We start from the raw sequence: 18,416 nt of genomic DNA, 5'->3' as shown, positions 1-18,416 counted from the left end.
GATTTGGCCAGGAGCCACCAGTTCCCAACCCGCAGATATTCTCTATTCAATGGGTTGATGACTTGCATTTTGGGTGGTATACAAATGTGTTAAATAAATAATAAATATCTGAGTAGAATAGAGGTTATTTGCTATCATTATCCCCTCTCCACTCTTGTCTTTCCCAGGAGTGAGACACCTCCAGTTCGTCTGCGTGAGGCAGTCACCCCTCAGCCCTATATGGGGAATTACCAGGGTTTCTCGGAGAATGGCAATCCGGCCCCCCTGCACCGCTTTCCAGTGGATGAGCCACCACGGCCAGGGGCTCCCTGGCAAGCTAATGTGGCTCTGACAGCACCAACAGAGGTGAGCAGAAATGGGCGCCCTGACCCCCAAATCCAGCCACCCCGCAAAAGTGAGGAGGAGCCACAGTTGCTGCACCGTGATCCCCCAGAGGAGGTCAAATCAGTTGAGCCTCCAATCAGTCGGCCAATAGTACCTAAAAAGTCTCACTTGGAGCAACCTAAAGAGGATGCTCCAGTCAAAGAGGAGGTACTGCGACGGGTGGAGAAACCACCACGGCAGCAGCATGACTTCCACAAGCAGCCGCGGCGGGAGTCCAAGACAGAGACGCGCTGGGGTCCCCGTCCTGGCAGCAGCCGTAGGACTGAGGAGCTTGCTGGGGACAAGGCCCCACGGCGAGCTGGGCCCATCAAGAAACCGCCACCCCCTAAGGAAACAAAAGATGAAAGTGAGGAGATGCGTACTGGCGGGAAGACCAAGGAGGGTGGAGAGCCAGGGAGCAGTAAGCCTGAACCCCCTAAAGACTCCCCCAAACCAGGCAAAGAGAACAAGGCTAAGCCAGTGATCAATGGTGGAACAGTGATGCCTCCCAAAGAGCAGCAACAGGGGACACTGTCACCAAGCCGCCGCCGTCGGGAAGGCCCGTACGAACGTGGTGGTTACGCTGGCCGTGGTCGGGCCAGGGGGCGAGGGGAGTACTTTGCCCGAGGACGAGGCTTCCGGGGTGCCTATAGTGGGCGTGGGCGAGGTGGTCGTGGAAGAAGTCGGGAGTTCCGCAGCTATCGTGAACCTTTCTACCGGCTGGATGATGGCGCTGGAAAAACTGCTGGGCCAGGCTCTACCTTCCGGCCCCGCAACACCAGTGAGACTCGTAGCGAGGGTTCAGAGTATGAAGAGATCCCCAAACGACGGCGCCAGCGGGGCTCTGAAACAGGAAGCGAGACACACGAGAGTGCCAGCGATGTGGCTCATTCAGACAAGGAGGTGACCAAAGAGCCAGCACCCAACCAGCGCAACCGAGGTGCTCCAGTGACTTCTGCATCTGCACCTTCTTCCCAGCCCCCTGGCTTGCCTCGATTTGCTGACAGGATGCCCCCACGTCTCTCAGATCCTGGCACCCGCGGTGGGCGCGTCTTCACGCCCCGTGGTGTCCCCTCACGCAGGGGCAGAGGAGGTGGCCGTGCACCCCCTGGAGGCTGGAGCCCACCATCCAAGCCTCAGCCCAACAAGAAGCCCGAGAAGCAGCAAGAGGCAGTTCTGGAGTCTTCAGGCAAGGAGAAGGCACTTCCAGGACCCCCAACAGTAGTTCCAGAAGAATCCGGTGGCTTCCAGGTACCCCCAAAACAGCAGCCTATTGGCCCTGCCCCAGACCGTGGTTTTGACAGGCCACCCCGCCGCCGGCGCCACGGCCGTTCACAGCAGCAGGACAAGCCACCCCGATTCCGAAGACTTAAACAAGAGCGAGAGAATGCGGCCCGGCTCAATGGCGAGCAGAGGGCCAGCCTGCCCTTCTCCCCAGCGCCTTCTGCCCCACTCCCTGAGGAATCAACTGCCCGGCGTGTGGCTGGCACAAAATCTCCTGACTTGTCCAACCAGAACTCAGACCAGGCTAATGAGGAGTGGGAGACTGCTTCCGAAAGCAGTGACTTCACGGAGCGCCGGGGTGGTGGTGAGAAGGAGCCAGCGCCTGGAGGGCCTCCACCCAGTGCCTTCCTGAAGGGTGGGTGTTCTGGGGCACCTTCCATGGGTGGGCGGCCCTCCAACAATGAGCTCAGCTTAGCCCAGCGGAAGGAGATGTCCAAGCGCAGCTTCTCCAGTCAGCGGCCTGGCATGGACCGGCAGAACCGGCGATCCAACCCTGGCCCAGGCGGAGGAGGCAAAGCTGGCCGTGGCGGGCCTGGCGGTGGGCGCAGCGGAGGTGACAAGAGGAGCTGGCCCTCTCCCAAAAACCGCAGGTTAGTTCTGGGAGTGCGGAGCTAAAGAGGGGTAGATGAGAGAGGGGTGAAATCTGACACTGAAAAGAGGGAGTTCCATGGATGCACTTCGCTAGATTGTTTGGATCACCTTGGGACTGGCCAGTAGAAGGGATGAGAATTGGCAGGCAGCAGAGAGATTCAGTAAAATGACCATTGGAAGTGGGGTGGGGGGTGGGGGGTGGTTCAGGTGAGCAGTTACTCTTAAATTTTTCTGTATCTCTTTTTAATTTAAAAAAAAAAAAGCAGCGTACAAAGGTAAGTTAAAATAAAACACAAGTATGAACCTGCAGCAAAATTTTACAGTATGTCCCTGGTTTGCTTTTTTTGCCTGAGCCTGTGCATGGTGAAAATTTTAGGCACCTTTTTTCCTCAGAAGTAGAAACACAAGGATCCCAGGGGCATGGTCCAGATGCCTGCCTCACCTTGCTCAGGTTCTAATCAGGTCCAGCTTTGGTCAGTGCTTGGACAAGTGATCGCTTGGGAACCCTATGTGCACCACGTTGAGCTCTACAATGAAATAAATGTGGGGTAGAAACAAGTGACATCACAGGCTTCTTGGAGAAGATCAGAACTAGCCCTTTGGATTGGGCCCAGAAATGAATTGGCCATCAGTGCGGATGTTTCAATGTAAGGGAGAGATGAAATGTGCTGACACAAACCTGTCAGCAGGCAGGCAGCAGCAGTAGGGGTTTCTGGATACTTTCAAAGGCAGCGGCTTAGAGCATATTGCAGTAATGCAGTTGGGAAGTTGCCGTAGCACAAAAAACAGCCAAGCATAGCTGGGCATCATAGTATCATGGAGAGACAAGATGAAGTGAGGGAGGAGATATAAGCGGAGTCAGTGCTGAAGGACCAAGAGAAAATGTTGTGTTGGCACCTACCTGAAGGTCATTCTCAGTGTTAAGGAGTGTACCCTCAGATTGACAGGTTGTTCCTCCCATCTGCCCAGAGACAGGGCCAATAAGCTTTCAGCACATGGAGACCCGTTGGAGGATCCACCCCCTTAGACTCCAGACTTCAAAGCCATTAAAAAATACACGCTTTGGTGCAACAAAGTTAAACTCTCTAGGGGGAAAAGCCACCATATTAAATGCAACTAGAATGGACAAGAGATGCCAACAAAGAAAAGTATTTTAAAATGGCCGAGGGGAGGGGGGAAACCCCAAGGGATCTGCCCTAGAACTAACACAATGCCACAGGCAGACGGACTACCCAGAAAGGAAACTGCCCGACAGGACAAAACAGAAATAAAAAATAGGACCAGACAAACGAGGGAGGGGAGGATATACTCCCTAACACTGAGGAGTATGACCCTTCAGGTAATTACCAATGCACTATTCTCCCGCAGTGTGGGAGTGTCTCCTCAAATTGACGGGACCTGCCAGAGCACCTGAGACCCTATGGGCAGGAGAGAGACCAACAGGTACTATGCGCTGCAGTACCCGCTTCCCAAAAGATGCATTTGCAGATGCCAGTGTCTGGATTTTGTAATATCTAATAAAGGTAGATACCAAGGACCAAGTAGCTGTCCTGCAAATATCGACCGAAGGAGCTAATGTGGCCAACGCTGCTGAGGTAGCTGCGCTCCTTGTGGAATGAGCTAGAGCCTGCAAGGGAGGAGACCGACCTTGAGAAGTATAAGCCAGGTTGGTACACTGGCAAATCCATCTAGCCAAGGAAGAGCTGGATACCTTCCGCCCCATGGAACAATCACAAAAAGACACGAAAAAGGATTCAGTGCGCCTGAGAAACTTTGTGCGCTTCCAATCTATTTTAATGGATCTACGCACGTCCAAAGAATTCCATTCTTTTTCCTTAGCTGAAGATAGATTGGGGCAAAAGGAAGGCAGCATGAGTTCCTGAGCCCTGTGAAAATATGAATTTATTTTGGGGACAAAGGTGGAGTCAGTCTTCAAAAGCACATAGTTGGGAAAGAATAGACAAAGGTCCTTATGTACAAAAAGGGCTCCTAGCTCTGAAACCCTGTGGTTAGGGCTATCAAAAAACAAAACCTTTTGTCAGCAACTTTAAAGGAACTGAGTCGAGAGGCTCAATTGGGTCCTTGGTTAAGGCCGTGAGGACTACATTAAGATCCCACATGTGCATTATGGACGGGTTCAGATTAGAAGCACCCTTCAAAAAACTATTGACATGAGCATGATCAGCAAGCCTCTGACGGTTCTCCACACGCAGCACCAATGTGATGCCTACAACCTGCCTCTTCAAGGAGTTGGAGCGAAGCCCCTTGTCCAAGCCTGACTGCAATGAGGTACAGAGGCGGCTAGGGGTGAAAGTGCCTGTGACCTGCACCACTTAACAAAGGCCTTGCAGGTAGCCTGATATATTCTTTTAGTGGAAGGTTTGCGAGAGGCCATGATGGTATCTAGGACCCCTGAGGAATAGCCACTAGTGCGCTGCGTTCAACCTCCAAGTGTAAAGATTCATCCACTCCGGATCTGAGTGGAACACCACGGGAGGAACCAGTGACATCTCCACTAGGTCTGAAAACCTCGGCCAGCTAGGCCAGTGTGGAGCCACCAGAATCATGTCCGCTTGAAGCAGATGGAGCCTGCGTATCTTCTGGGGAATAATGGCTGTAGGAGGAAAGCCGTACAACAGGCCGCTTGGCCACAGGGGCCATGAGAGCGTCCACATTTCCCACCCGCTGGGCATGAAACCTGGATAGGAACCGAGGGAGCTTTGCATTTCTTGAGGACGCAAAGAAATTTATGATTGGGAGCCTGAATTCCCTTATGATGAACCAGAAGGCCAGAGAGCTCAGAGACCATTCTGCTGGATCCATCTGCGCTCAACTTAATCAGTCAGCCACCATATTTAACTCCCCTTTTAGATGTTCTGCCGACAGGGACACCAGGTTGGACTCTACCCAGGTTAGCAGCAGGGATCCTCCAGCATCGACGACTGCAACCTCATGCCCCCCTGACTATTTATGTGGGCTTTGGCAGTCACATTGTCCTGTCCTGTCCAACATGTGCTTGTGGTGCACCTGGGGAAGAAAGTGCTGATGCGCCAACCAAATTGCACTGAGCTCTTACCAATTTATGCTGGAAGGAGAGCTGGTCTTCTAGTAGCAAGCATGACTTGTCCCCTTAGCTAAGCAGGGCCCACCCTGGTTGCATATGAAAGAGAGACTAGAAGTGTGAACACTGTAAGATATTATCTTTAGGGGATGGAGCCGTCTGGGAAGAGCATCTAGGTTCCAAGTTCCCTCCCTGGCATCTCCAAGATAGGGCAGAGAGAGATTCCTGCCTGCAACCTTGGAGAAGCTGCTGCCAGACAATACTGAGCTAGATGGACCTATGGTCTGATCAGTATATATGGCAGCCTCCTATGTTCCCTCTTGGAGACCGACCAGGTGCTCTTGAGTCCAGAGAGACTGACAATGAGTCTCCCGCCCCCCCATCCTGTCAAGCTGGTCTCTGTGGTTACCTGTATCTGATTTACTAGCAGGAAAAACACTCCCTGGAGGGTGGCCAGAGAAATCCACCATTGCAGGGAGGAAATCACTTCCCTGCTGAGGGCTAGCTTTTGTCGGGACCGCTGGGCAACCTTGTCCTGCCAAGGTAGAAGTGCCCTCTGCAATCCATGAAAATGATTCCTTGCCCATGGAGTCAGGCCTATGGAAGAGATCATTGCCCCCTGTAACTGGCTTAGATGAAGAATAGAGGCCCTTGAGTGATGCTGCAGCACCTGGCAAGCTTGGATTATCTTTAACCTTCGAGGTGGGGGAAGAGAAACCTCTCCACTGATGGTGTCGATGAAGGAGCCGAGATGGAGAATCTGGGTCTGAGGGTTTAGGGAGCTTTTCTTTTTTTTCACTCACAATGAACCCGTGCTCCTATAGGCAGGTGGGGTGTCCTGGGCATCCCTGAGGGTCTTCTGGGTGTACAGCGACCTGATCAGGGCATAAGTAAGGGTATAAATGAACCCCCTTGGTCCTCAGGTGCGCCACAAGTACCACTATGATCTTGGTAAACACTCATGGGGAAGTTGATAGACTAAAGGGGAGGGCCCGATACTGGAAGTGGGACCTGTTTTTAAAGAAATGAAGGTATCTCCTGTCCTGAGGGTGGATCAGGACATGCAAGTAGGCCTTCTTCAGGTCGATCGAAGTCAGGAGGTCTCCTTCCTGAATGGTCAGCATGATGGAATGAAGCGTCTTCATCCAAAAACCCTTCTTTCTGAGAAAGTGATTCACAAATTTCAAATCCAAGATGGCCCTCTACTCCCCACTTTTCTTTGGAACAAGAAGCAGTGAGTACACCCCCTGCCACAGTGCCAACTGGGGAACTAGCTCGATCGCTTGGATTTGTAATAGGTGCTGGATGGCATCCAGCATTGCCTTGTGCTTGCCCTTCTTCTCCTGTCTGGAGGAGGGCAAAAATCTGTGCAGAGGTTGGGACGTCAACTCCAAGGAATAACCCTGGTTTGCCCGATCCAAAGTTCTGTGGATGAGCTTGTCCAGACTTTCACAAACCTCTGTAATCATCCTCTTATGGCTAGGAATGAGTCATTGACTGTTTCGGCAAAATCCTGATTTGCCTGAGTTAGACAGCTGGTTGCCCTTGCCACTGTCCCGAAAGGGAGCCCAGGGTTTGGACCATGAGAATTGGTCCTGCCTGGCTTGGGTCCGAAAATGAAAGGAAGATCTAGGGGTCTTAAATTGCGGTATGGCTGGCTTGACAGACTGATCCTCCTTGAAGGAGGCAGAAGGCATAGTCTTCTTTTTGTCCTCCTTCTCCACTAGAACAGGCTCCAGTACTTCACTGAACAGCTCTTCCCCCTTGAATGCAGAGTTAGCCAGATTGATTTGGGATTTGGAATCAACCTTCCAATTTTTAAGCCAGAGCATCCTTCAGACCATGATGGTCCGATGTTAGGGTCCGGGTGGAAAGCTGGGTAGCATCCAGGGATGAGTCTGCCATAAATGACTTGGCCTTGCCCAACGTATTTTAGCCCCTGCCTCAACTTAGGAGAATCTGGAGGCACTAGGGGAAGAAGCTCTTTAGCCCATAACATGGAGGCCTGCACAAAGATGGGGTTAGCCATTGAAGTGTGATTGGACAGGGCCGTAGCCTCATGTGATCAACAAAGGGCTGCTTCACATTTTTAATCCTCTTGGTTCTTTAATGTATTCTTCCCATCCTTGGGCAAAACAGCACCCATGACCAGGGTGGCAATTTCTGCAACAACCAAGAGAATTATTTGTCCATATGCCTTGGGTACAGTGTAACAGCTACACACAGGCAGAGGGGGACCTTTCCTTTCACTGGGTTGTCCCACTCGGACTGGTGTTTAAAAACAACTGAAGGCAAGGCACAACCCCTCACTGAAATAGGGGAAGAATTTCAGGATCATCCCCTTCAGCCTTCTTCGGTGCTGAGGGGAGAGCACCCTCAAGCTTAAGGATTTTCCTAGCTTTGTGCAACAAGACAGGAAAATCAATCAAGGAAAACAAACAATGTAAAATCTTTTGAGAGAACTTGGTTTCCTCTTCAGAGAGTTCCCTCTCCTCTTTGTCAGACACAGACTCCTCCGTGTCAGAATCTTTATCTGGCTCATTAGGCAGATGGACCGGCAGTCCTGGGCTTAGAGGCCCTTGGGGAGAGAAATTAGGAGGCTGCTGTCTAGGCTTGAACCATTTCCCCTTCGACCCATTGTGTGGGGAAGGGGAGCCTGGCTCAGATCCACTAACTTGACTGCACCTTAGTCTTTTAGACTTTTGACTAGAGCGTCCTCTAGTGGTGCTCTTTTTCACTTTATCAGGCTGAGGCTGGGCCGCGCCTTCAGAATTGGCGGGAACAGGAGCGATCTGCTTCTTTGCAAGCTCTTCTCTCACAATGTGCCTAAGGATCATCACAAAGCACTCAGGAAATCTCCTCAGAGTCCCCCTCCCGCTGGCTGGCTCCAGCGCCAAAATGGCCACAGGAGCTGGCACCACCCTCACTCACCCGGGCCAGTCAAAGGGCTGTGAAAGATTCCTGCCGGCACACAGAGGCGGCAGTGGAATCCTCAGAGAGAGAGAGGGAGGGAGATACCTCTCCCTCTCTGCTGCCTGCTCGTGTGACCATGCTGTAAGCACCACGTGGGAAAGATCGGGCCCAAAAGAGATGGGGCCCATCTACCCTTCCCCACTGAAAAAGATTGGTCTTGTCTACCCTTCCCCACTGAACTCACGGCTGTAAATGGAGGGAAGCCGGAAAGCGGCGGTGGGGGGTGGGCGGCACAGGGGACAGCCTAACACAGGCCAAAAAACAGCTCCGTATGCAACGGCCTTGAATTGGCTGATTTGAAGGATGGGCCTCGGGCACATACCTTGATGGGGCAGAGTGTGAGTTTGTAACTGCACCCAGGCAGCACAGCCTTTTCTGGAGGGTCCACAATTTGTCTACACAAGTATTTCTCCCCAGTATTAAGTGGATCTCTTGAACCTAGGGCGGGAGCAAAACCAGCAGGGGACCTGCAATTATACCATCACAGAAACCATTAATTCTTGTTTGTGATAAATTATTCTATAAGAATCTGCCATCTTTGGAGACTTCTGCACAGTGGAAAATTAGACTCCATTGACAGGTCTTCTAGCACTTGGAAGTATTGATTGATTATTCCAACTTTTTTTAAAAAATGAAATAATTCAGCATTATCAAAAAGTTGAGAGGGGGATTTGAGGATTACTTGTGGGAAAGGAGGGAAGAAAATCATTGCTGCCACCATTCTCCCCCCCCCCCCACTTGCAATGGTAAGTTCCACCCTCCATTTTGTTGTGGTTTCTGCTCTGTCTTCAACTAGCCGGAACACAGATGACCACTCTCCAGGCCTGAGCCTGCCTCCTGGTCCCACCACCAGCACAGTGTATCGTCTAGACCGTGTCATCCACAGTGATCCAGCTGGCATCCAGCAGGCCCTGGCTGAACTGGGCAGCCGTCACACGAAGCCAGCTTCCCCTGGCCCGGCCCAGCCCCCGTTTCCAGGACCTGGAGGCAGCAGCTCCTCTGCCCTTCCCCTGAGACGCTTTGAGAGTAGGAGCAGCAGCAGCACAGGTAATGGGGGGCACCTGTGGGTCGTAGGCTAGAGACTGTGGAGCCTTTTGGACTGTGAAATCCCCAATGCTTTCTTAGCAATAAATTGATTTCCTTTTAGCTAATGTTTGTCCTGGAGTTGTGGGGAAAGGCTTGGTCTAGAACTGCGAGGAAAGAGAACTACAGCAGTGAGGAGAGCGGAGTGTTGTGGGGAAAGGCTGGGAGCTGTGTTGGCTGCAGAAGTCCACCTCGCCAGTGGGGCTCTTTATAAGGGAGCTGTTGGTTCTTGAGAAACCAGCTGCACTTAAGAGGCCCAGTTTCCACAATCCAGGGTGTGTTCTTGGCTGTGCAGATTCCAAGGATCCCCACTATAATGGGCTTTAACAAGGATTGCTGTGCTGCTTCTGGTTTCAGAGGGGAAAGATGTCTGAGCTTCCACCCTGAAGAGAAGCTAGCTAGTTAGGTGGTCTGCTGGCATCTCTTCTCTCTTGCCCCCACCCCTCTTTGGTTACATACAAGTTCTCTATTTTTTCTTAATTCAGACTCTTGCTTCCTGGACAAGACCCAGCTACTTCACTCCAAAGGTGGCCCCCTGAAGGAGTCCAGCTCAGTGAGTGGCTTTGTTGTCAAGCGCCGGGAACGGCCCCGTAAGCAAGATCTGCTGCAGCAGGTGAGAAGACTTTTTCCACTACGCAGGTGTGTGTGAGGGTGAGAAGTGCATGGGGGAGGAAAGGATATCTGGTTTCCTAAATGCTCATATGGAATAGTGTTCTCCTCTCTCTCTCTCTCTCTCTCTCTCTCTCTCTCTTTCACAGGAGCCCCTTCCTTTCCCCAGTAGCCCAGGCTTCTCAGCCCCCAAAGAGGAGGTCACAGGGGAGCCTCGCAGCAGAAGCGTCCCCGTGTCTGAAGGGCTAGCCCCACAGATCTGGAATCAGCTGAATTCCAGTGAGTAATTGGGGGTGGCTCTTTATGAGTGGAGTGGAGGAAACAACAGTTTTGAGTGGGGGGGGAGTGACTCTTGGAATTGGGAGAGAGCTGGAGTACTGATTGAAAGGTGGAGATACTCTCCCTGATGTTGGGCTTGGAGAGGGCTTGGAAATCTCGCGTTTGAGCCACGCGGCTATTTGGGAGGGTGTGTCCTGAACCTTCCCGTCTTCATGGAAGTCACTTCCAGGTAATAGGCTGAGAATGAATGGCTGGCGTGAACTGAGCCTGCCTTGGGGTGAACCTGGAGCAAAGTAAAAGGGTGGGGTAGGGTCTGGGTGCACCTTGGCTGTGAATGGCTGAAGGAAGCGTGCATTGCAGGTGCCTGCGCTGCAGCTTCATGTTCCCCATGTTTTTGCCTCGGCAGACGCCTCCCGGAAGAGCTATCGTCCTGCCTCAGTGGAGCCATGGATTGACCCGCTGAATGCCTTTGAAGAGGTTGCCAGTACAGAGGTGAATGCCAGGAGGAGGAGAACTGATCTTGTGGTAGCAAGCGTGACTTGTCCCCTTAGCTAAGCAGGGTCTGCCCTGGTTGCATACAAAAAGGAGACTAGAAGTGTGAGCGCTGTAAGAGATTTCCCTCAGGGGATGGAGCCGCTCTGGAAAGAGCATCTAGGTTCCACGTTCCCTCCCTGGCACCATCTCCAAGATAGGGCTGAGAGAGATTCCTGCCTGCAACCTTGGAGAAGCCACTGCCAGTCTGTGAAGACAATCCTGAGCTAGATAGACCAATGGTCTGACTCAGTAGAAGGCAGTTTCCTATGTTCCTAGGTGGCCATGTAAATGGTGGGGGGAGGGGCGGCGCCCTACTCCAAAGAGGCTCCTTTTAGGCAGCAAGGCTGGGCTTGGTGAGTGGAAGAGCCTCCCTCTTTTCTTTCCACCTTCCAACTCCCCTCTGCCTTTGCCCAGATGAGCCTATCAGACAGTGGCGTGGACCTCAGCAGTGACTCACAGGTCTCCTCGGCCACCTGCAGCCAGCGCAGCTCTCCTGATGGGGGTCTGAAGGCCACACCAGACACTGGGGCCAAGCGCAGTGGAGCCATTGGCAAAAACAATGATGCAGCAGCTGCTGGACCAGAGGGAGCAGAGCCGAAGGAACAGAGGAGGCGGCCGCCGCCAGCCAGAGACTCCAGTTTGCGCAAGGATAAGGTAGCAGCCAACCCTCCTCTGTTTCTCCCTTTGTCAGTCTCCTCGTCTTTGCAGCCTTCTCTTCTTTGGTCTGCTGTAGTCTGCGTTTTGGCTGCCCCATTCTACTGAAGCTGCTTCCGGAGGTTTCTGGCACGAGAGCTTTTTGGTCTCTTCTAGGCCTTCCATTGGTTTTTCACTTGAATGTTTTTGAAGACCCTCTCTTCTCATCGTTTTTGTTCCCATTAGAAATTCCGCATGGCTCAGTCCTTTTGCCCCTACTGTCCTTCCTATGCCACTTTCAGTGCTGTGTTGTAAAAGCAGGCCTGTGAATTTCAAGGGGGCTATGTCTGTGCCTGTGGACCTGTGCACAGTGTGTCCTTTCAGTGGATGGAAGGGGCAGTCCCTCTGCTGCCATCGTTGGTGTGGGGAGTTGTGAGGGGTGCCCTCTTGGAGCCTGTTTCCCCTCGCTTTGAGATCCTTTTGATTGAAGAAGGTGGACTCGGCTCACTTTGCCAGCAAGAGGATTGCGGGAGGGGCAGGCATAGGATCAGGGGACGCGGCATCTTCCCCGCACAGTGCACTGTTCAGCCGCAGAGTTGCAGCCTCTCACTGCGGAAAGGAGTCCTCCTGCCAGTGACTCTAGGGAACCTCCACCTGTGTTCTTTGTCTGTAATTCCACGGTCAACCCAAATCCTGCATTGGACTGAACAAAGTTACCGCCATGAATTATTTATTTTGCATCACGTATTTAGTTTGTGGTGATCCTGAGTGGGGAGGAGCCATGATCTGGCAGGGCACTGAAGCCTATGTCCCCTGAACATGCACCAAGGCATCACCCCCACACACTTGCTGCCCATGTTTGCACCCATTAAGGTCTAGAAACATGCCGGTTAATAAAATAAAGGGACGTGCTTAGTGGCAGGATCTGTCATGCTGAGAAGGGTGTGATTGTTTCTGTGCTTGTGCAACATTACAGGATGCCTGTCTGCCTCTTGTAGTTGACATGCTGTCTCCTCCGCTGTAAGCATACACTTGGCACTATGTATAAACGTGTCGTGTTAGCCGCCGCCGCTGCCAGGGATTTGATCTTGGGCAACTTGGGGAAACAGGGAGCCTAAGGGGACCTCGCCTGTGGCCAGCCCCATGAGTTTAACCCCTCCTCCTGTGACAGGTGAGCAGCTCCCCTGAGCCACCACCCCGAGACCACCCTCCCCCGGGAGCGATTGGCACAGAACGTTCCCAGCGAGCGGAGAAGGCGAAGGATGGTGCCGAGGGGCTGGGCGTGGTGAAGCCTGAGCCCGGCCCTCGGCTAGAGTCCCCAGGGGGCGGCCCCCCCATCCAGTTTGGAGCCAGTGAGAAGGTGAGCATGGAGGCCAGGACTGGCGAGGGGTGCCCTCCGCTTTGCAGCCAGACTCTGAGCCGTGACTCCTGGGCCCACGCTGGTTCTTGTCCCTGTAGGAGGCAGACCTTCGCTTCATCGTGACTGAAGGGCCGAAAGCAGACAAAGAAGAGCTGCACCAGGCGCTGGCTGAGGGGGTAAGTGGTGGGGCTGTCACAGAGGTGGCCTGGGAGGTTGAGGTTTCTGCAGTCAGGCCTGGAGGGTGGCAGCGGGGCCAAGCGGCCATTGACTGGGGCCTGGGTAGCCTCCCCCTCTGTTGGTTCAGAGAGTTTGTGGTGGTTGGCTGTGTGAGCGAGATCAGGTGGCTTCCGTAGAGCTGAATCAAAGTGGCTTCTCTTTGGAAGACCAGCTTTGGCCAGGCCCTTGGAGAGGGATAGGAAGAAAATGGCTCCTCATGCTCAGAAGCTTGTCCTCAATCTGATGCCCACAAGGAGAGCTCAGGCCAATAGGGCCCTTTTTAAGCCCACGTTCCTGAGAGGATTGGAGCAAAGAGAGGCGCCTGTGGCTGAGTACCATCCAGTCTTGGCTACCGCAGTGGTTATAAGTGGAGCTGCCTTAGGAGGCCTCTGAGATGGGCTGGTTCAAAATGCAGCTGCTGACTGACTCCACTGGCTTCCCATGCGTGTGCGATTGGAATTCAAGATTCTGGTGCTAATCTGGGAGGAGATGCGTGGGGAACAGGCCTCTTCTGTGGAATGTCTGAGGATGTCTTTGGGACATCCTCGCGACCTCAGTGTGCCTAGTGCCTTTGTTTACATGTGTCTGTCCATTGGTCTCTTACACCGTGTTTGTTTTGCTGTTGGGATGCCCTTGTCATCACAATCTTATTTTGCTATGTATTATGTCTTTAAAATTTTAATAATCTGCCTCAAACAGTTTCTGGAGAGGCAGAGTATCATTTCTTTTCATTAAAAAGCATAATGGATCTGTTAGGGAGCTAAAACTTGATGGGCGGCTTCCCCCCCCCCCCTTTTTTTTCTGTGCAGCTGACGACTGTCCCCAGGGAGTGGGAGCTCCTCCCCCCAGCACCCCCCAGCCACCGGGCTTCCCCCGAGGTGCCTCCTGGCCGCTCCTGTGAACCCAAGCCTTTCCCGATAGCCCCTGCTGCTGCTGCCGCTGCCTCCTGCCTCCACAGCCTCCCAGCAGACACATCGGTGTTCTCAGGTATGGGGGTTGGGTTTGGAGTGGGGTGGGGAGGGGAGGGGCCTCTCCATGTGGCTCTCAGCCCGAGGGGTGCTGACTCTGCTTCTCTCTGCAGGTGAGAGAGGCCAGCGACTGTACCCGGAGCTGTTTTATGGGAACCAGGTACCCATCTTGGAGGGGGCAGGGGGCACAAGGGAAGGGGAACCGTGGCACAAGCTGCGGAAGTCTCTGGCAGGAGGAAGTGGGCCCACTTCCCCTGGAGACCGACCTCCTGCAAGAGGGCTGGCTTGTGCTGGGAGGCTTCAGGAAGGGGCCTGGGCCTGGATCTCTCTGCATTCTGGCCGTTCTTTTCCTGTCCCCTCATTGCAGGTCCCCAACGCCCAGCTCGACTCCCAGCTTCATAATGCCAGTGGTGGCAGCAGCTACCGTCCAAACACCCCCTCTCTGCACACTTACAGGTACGAACTGGCCGAGGGGATTTCTGCTTGTGGTGACGGGGAGGCTGCCGAGCCTCCTGCTGTGGAACCCCAGAATCCTGGACGGGGAGGGGGTGGATTAGAGCTGCTCTGCGAGCCGTGAGGAGGGCAGCCCCTGACTTGGCTTCCTCTTCCACTAGGTCCCAGCATCTCTATCTGCAGCCCAGCCCCGCCCCCACCTCTCCAGCCCAGACCGCAGCCGGTGCTGTGCTGCCCAACTCGGCCTTGCTCTCCGGGATGGCCCTGAAGGGGCAGTACGTGGAGATATCGGCCCTGCAGGCAGCCGAGCTTCCCAAGCTCCCAGCCACGGGCTTGCTGTACCAAGCGCCCCCTCCTTCCTTCATCTACAGCTCGGCCTTCTGTGGCAACCAGCTGGCTCCTGAGCAAGCCCTGCTTCAGGTACTGGGGGGAAGAAGGCGGGAGGGCTGTCGTGTGGCTTGCCTAATAGTGGGTCTTTCGGAATGGGGGTGAGCAAGGGTGCTTGGCCCCTAAACTGGGTGGGTTTGGTAATGCCCTTCCTGCCTTGGGTAGGACACCCACCCAACAGCAGTGCGTCCCAAACAGCTTGGCTGTGGCCACAGACCAGTTTGGAAATCAAAAGGCTCTTTCTTACCAAGGGAGAAAGTCAGTCACCAAAGTGAGGTCAAGGGGCTGGTGGGGTACGAGCAGGAGAAGGTACAGCACCGCACACTAAACAAAGATACGGTCAAAGCAAACTAGCCTGATCTAGCAGATCCTCATGGCATATTCCAGGAGCAAAGGAGGAGGATGTGTTAAGTCTCCAGACTTAACTCCTCCCCCAAAGGTTACATTTCCTGGGACACAGAGGGCTTGTGACTGCAAGACTCTCTCAGCTCTGCCAGGGTCTCGAAGGCTTTTGCTTGCAGGTCTACCAGCCACAAGCAGAAGGGAGTTGCAAAGGAGGCCCTCCCGCTTGGGAGGTGCCAGGAGTTAAGGTCCTCTAGAGAAGCCTGTGATTCCAAACTGGCCACCTCCCTTGGCTCCCTCAAGAAACGGACTGTCGGGAGCAGGGCACTCTGGGAGATGGCCGCTGACTGGTGGTTTTTTCTGCAGGTGCGCCAAGAGCTTCCATCCCCCTCGGAGTTCTACTCAGCCACCCTGGGGCAAGGGAGCCAGAGCAACTTCCTGACGGCTGCAGGCCCTGCCCAGCAAGTACGTCCAGCTCCCTCTTTGGTAGCCAAATGCGTTACTAAGAAACAACACCCCACCCCACGCCCTTAACACAGCGTCCATCCTCTCTCTCCTGCCCCAGGTGCTGTTGCCAGTCGTGGAGCCACCTCAGCTGCCGCCTGTGGTGAATTTTGGCTCCTTGCAGCAGGCACCACCTGCGGCCCCTGCCCCCCCGCCTCCCCCGATGCCCCTGGTGCCTGTGGCCACCCAGGCCCTGCGGCCACCAGGACAACTGACTGGGCGCCTCGTGTCTCCAGCTGTGCGGGCCTTTCCTCATGGTGGAATGGGCCGAAGCGAGGTGAAGAAGAGGCAGAGGGCTTGGAGGTGGAGACCTGCTTCAGGGCAGGAGGTCTCCCTCTTCTCTGGTTCTGATGGAGTCTCTCTCTTCTCCCCAGCTCCACACTCTGGAAATGAAGCCGCTGCAGGATTACAGGAAGCTCAATGGCCTGGGGTCTGCGGGTGCCCGACCCCCTTCTGGAGGCCGGTGAGTGTTCAGTGTGACGATGGTCTTGAGCAAATGGGGAAATACGGCGAATTTGCCGCCACCTTCTACCATTGGCTAGTTCAGTCCTCTTCCTTATTGGATAAGGAAGCCTGTCCACCAATCCTTGGAGCTTTCAAAGCTGATTCAGAAGACCCATTCAGCAGCATTAGCTGTCATGATCAGTCAGCCTTTCCCCTGTTGTGTCTACCTAGACGCAGCACATGGCAGTCTGAGTATAACGGAGCTTGGGTAACATAGTAGATTTCATTTGGAAGTGACTTGAATCACACTACCCATGGAGCCAAGGGCTTGTGGGAGGACCCAGCTGGCACCAATGCCTTGAGGCAGGCAGTGTCGTTGAAGGCTCTATTTCAGAATGTATGTATGTTTATGAAAGGCAAATATTGCTTTCCTTTTTTATTTATTTATTTATTTGATTTATATACCGCCCTTCCGAAATGGCTCAGGGCGGTTTACAATTAAAACAAGCCTCTAAAACAATAAAAAGCTAAAACAAATTAAAAACAATATAGCAACAATTAACAATTTAAAAACATTTTAAAACAGCAATTAAACAGTTTACAGTAATTAAAAGCCCCAAAATTGGGTTAGAATTTAAAAACCCTGGAAAGCCAGGCCAAACAAATACGTTTTAAGGGCTCTCCTGAAGGCTAATAGAGAATTCAAATTACGGATTTCCGCAGGGAGCGCATTCCACAGCCCCGGAGCAGCTATAGAGAAGGCCCACCTTTTGTTTAAATACCGTGTAAACGCTGATTTTTCTCTTACAATCTCTTTTACTTGTAAATTACAATTGCATGCCTTGATTTTCTCGCTCCACCTCACTGCTCTGACAAAGGTACCAGATTTGATAGCCAGGGAATACTGGGGTCCTTCTCACAGCTAATGCTGTGATTCTTACGCTGGAACAGCTTAGGTGGTGGTAATGTATCTAGTTTTGTCTTAAAATGGGATGTAAGAGTGAGAGAGTAGGGGAGCTTGTAACCCTGGTGTGGTGACGGTGGAGTGAATGGGTTGCGGATCCGCTCCTAAAAGAGAAGGCAGGAACAGTGCAGGGAGGACCTGCCTGTGGAGAAGAGGCTGCTTGGGTCGCACGGGCTTCCCTGGGTGGGAACACAGCCCACTTGTACAGGTAGCTCATCCCCAGAGGGAGAAGGGAGAAATTGATGGATGATGCTTAGGGTTGAGATTTTCCTCTCTTGCCGACAGGCCTTTCTCTGGAGGTTTCAATGCCAGGCTGAAGTCCCCAGGCTCTGGCTATGGCGGCATCTTCCGTGCCCAGCGCTTTGAGCTCTACCAGCAGGTGAGTTTTCTGAAAGGGAGCTGCGTACAGCTCTTGTTGGCTGAAGCACAGAAGGGGTGCCAGCCTTCTAGCCCGGGATTGGTTGTGCGTGGGGAGTCATGGCTGTTGAAAAGCAGAATGATGGCTCTTTGGTCCTGTGCTTTGTCTCGCCCCACTTCACAGTCCGATGTCCTTCGCTGGAACTCCCGCTCGTGGGAACGAGCAGCTCAGCCCCGTGATGGAGCTCCAGCCCACCGCCTTGAGCCGACGGCCCGCCAACACACTGACAAGCAAGACCCCAGTCTGTCCAACCACCACTAGCCCAGGATGCTGACCCCTCTCCTTTTGCTTCTGTTTGAACCAGGACGGCCCTCCTGCAGGTGTTGGACTACAGCTCCCATCATTCCTCACTATTGGACTCTGTGGCTGGGGATGGTGGGAGTTGTAACCCAGAACCGCTGAAGGGCCAAAGTTGTGCAGCCCAGGGTTAAACCTCTCTCCCCAGAAGTGTGGGAGGGCTGTTTCCAGGGGCTTGTTTCTCCCCCTTGGTGTATCCTGAAAATGGGGGTGTCTCCTTAACTCCTTTTCTGTGTTTTTTGGGGGGTGACACTGGAATTTGCCCCCTCAGTTAGGGGTGTTAGACACTTAGTGGGTGCTCAGTGTAATGTGGGGGGCAAGGATCAGGATTTTGGGAGGCTCCTAGCTGAATGTATTTTTGCTTATTTCCTTTGGTTTCACCCGAGTTTATTTTTCTGGCAGGGGCTGTGTTGCCCTTTGATCTGAGGTGTGGAGTGTAAATATATATAAATATGAACATGTGGGGTCTTGCCTCTTCTATTTGTGGGGGTGGGGAGGAGAGGAGACTACCTCCTCTCCTGCCTATTTGCTCCCCTAAGTTTGAAATAGGAAGCGTTGAGTTTTTAAAAGGTGGTCGAGCTGGTTTGTTTAATAAATAAAACCCAAAAAAAAAAATTGTTTAAAAAAACCAATAAAATAAAAAGTCAAACTGC

At 53.1% G+C, this 18,416-nt stretch overlaps 1 protein-coding gene across 1 annotated transcript in view; it reads left to right on the top strand.

Annotated features, from left to right (window-relative positions):
- Window positions 1–18,416, top strand: part of PRRC2A (proline rich coiled-coil 2A) — a 42,344-nt gene extending 23,928 nt beyond the window's left edge. Inside the window, exons 16-32 of the mRNA XM_053295624.1 lie at window positions 168–2,237; window positions 9,069–9,319; window positions 9,841–9,968; window positions 10,114–10,243; window positions 10,650–10,735; window positions 11,192–11,431; window positions 12,582–12,770; window positions 12,869–12,946; window positions 13,796–13,973; window positions 14,068–14,114; window positions 14,322–14,410; window positions 14,569–14,827; window positions 15,503–15,601; window positions 15,702–15,917; window positions 16,015–16,103; window positions 17,334–17,427; window positions 17,590–18,416. Of these exons, the coding sequence (XP_053151599.1) occupies window positions 168–2,237; window positions 9,069–9,319; window positions 9,841–9,968; window positions 10,114–10,243; window positions 10,650–10,735; window positions 11,192–11,431; window positions 12,582–12,770; window positions 12,869–12,946; window positions 13,796–13,973; window positions 14,068–14,114; window positions 14,322–14,410; window positions 14,569–14,827; window positions 15,503–15,601; window positions 15,702–15,917; window positions 16,015–16,103; window positions 17,334–17,427; window positions 17,590–17,727 (4,381 nt within the window). The 3' untranslated portion in view covers window positions 17,728–18,416. The remainder of the gene's footprint in view (window positions 1–167; window positions 2,238–9,068; window positions 9,320–9,840; window positions 9,969–10,113; window positions 10,244–10,649; window positions 10,736–11,191; window positions 11,432–12,581; window positions 12,771–12,868; window positions 12,947–13,795; window positions 13,974–14,067; window positions 14,115–14,321; window positions 14,411–14,568; window positions 14,828–15,502; window positions 15,602–15,701; window positions 15,918–16,014; window positions 16,104–17,333; window positions 17,428–17,589) is intronic.

The sequence above is a fragment of the Hemicordylus capensis genome, chromosome 2 (assembly GCF_027244095.1).
Source record: "Hemicordylus capensis ecotype Gifberg chromosome 2, rHemCap1.1.pri, whole genome shotgun sequence".
Classification (NCBI taxonomy): Eukaryota; Metazoa; Chordata; class Lepidosauria; order Squamata; family Cordylidae; genus Hemicordylus; species Hemicordylus capensis.
This window is presented reverse-complemented; position numbering and strand designations above follow the sequence as displayed.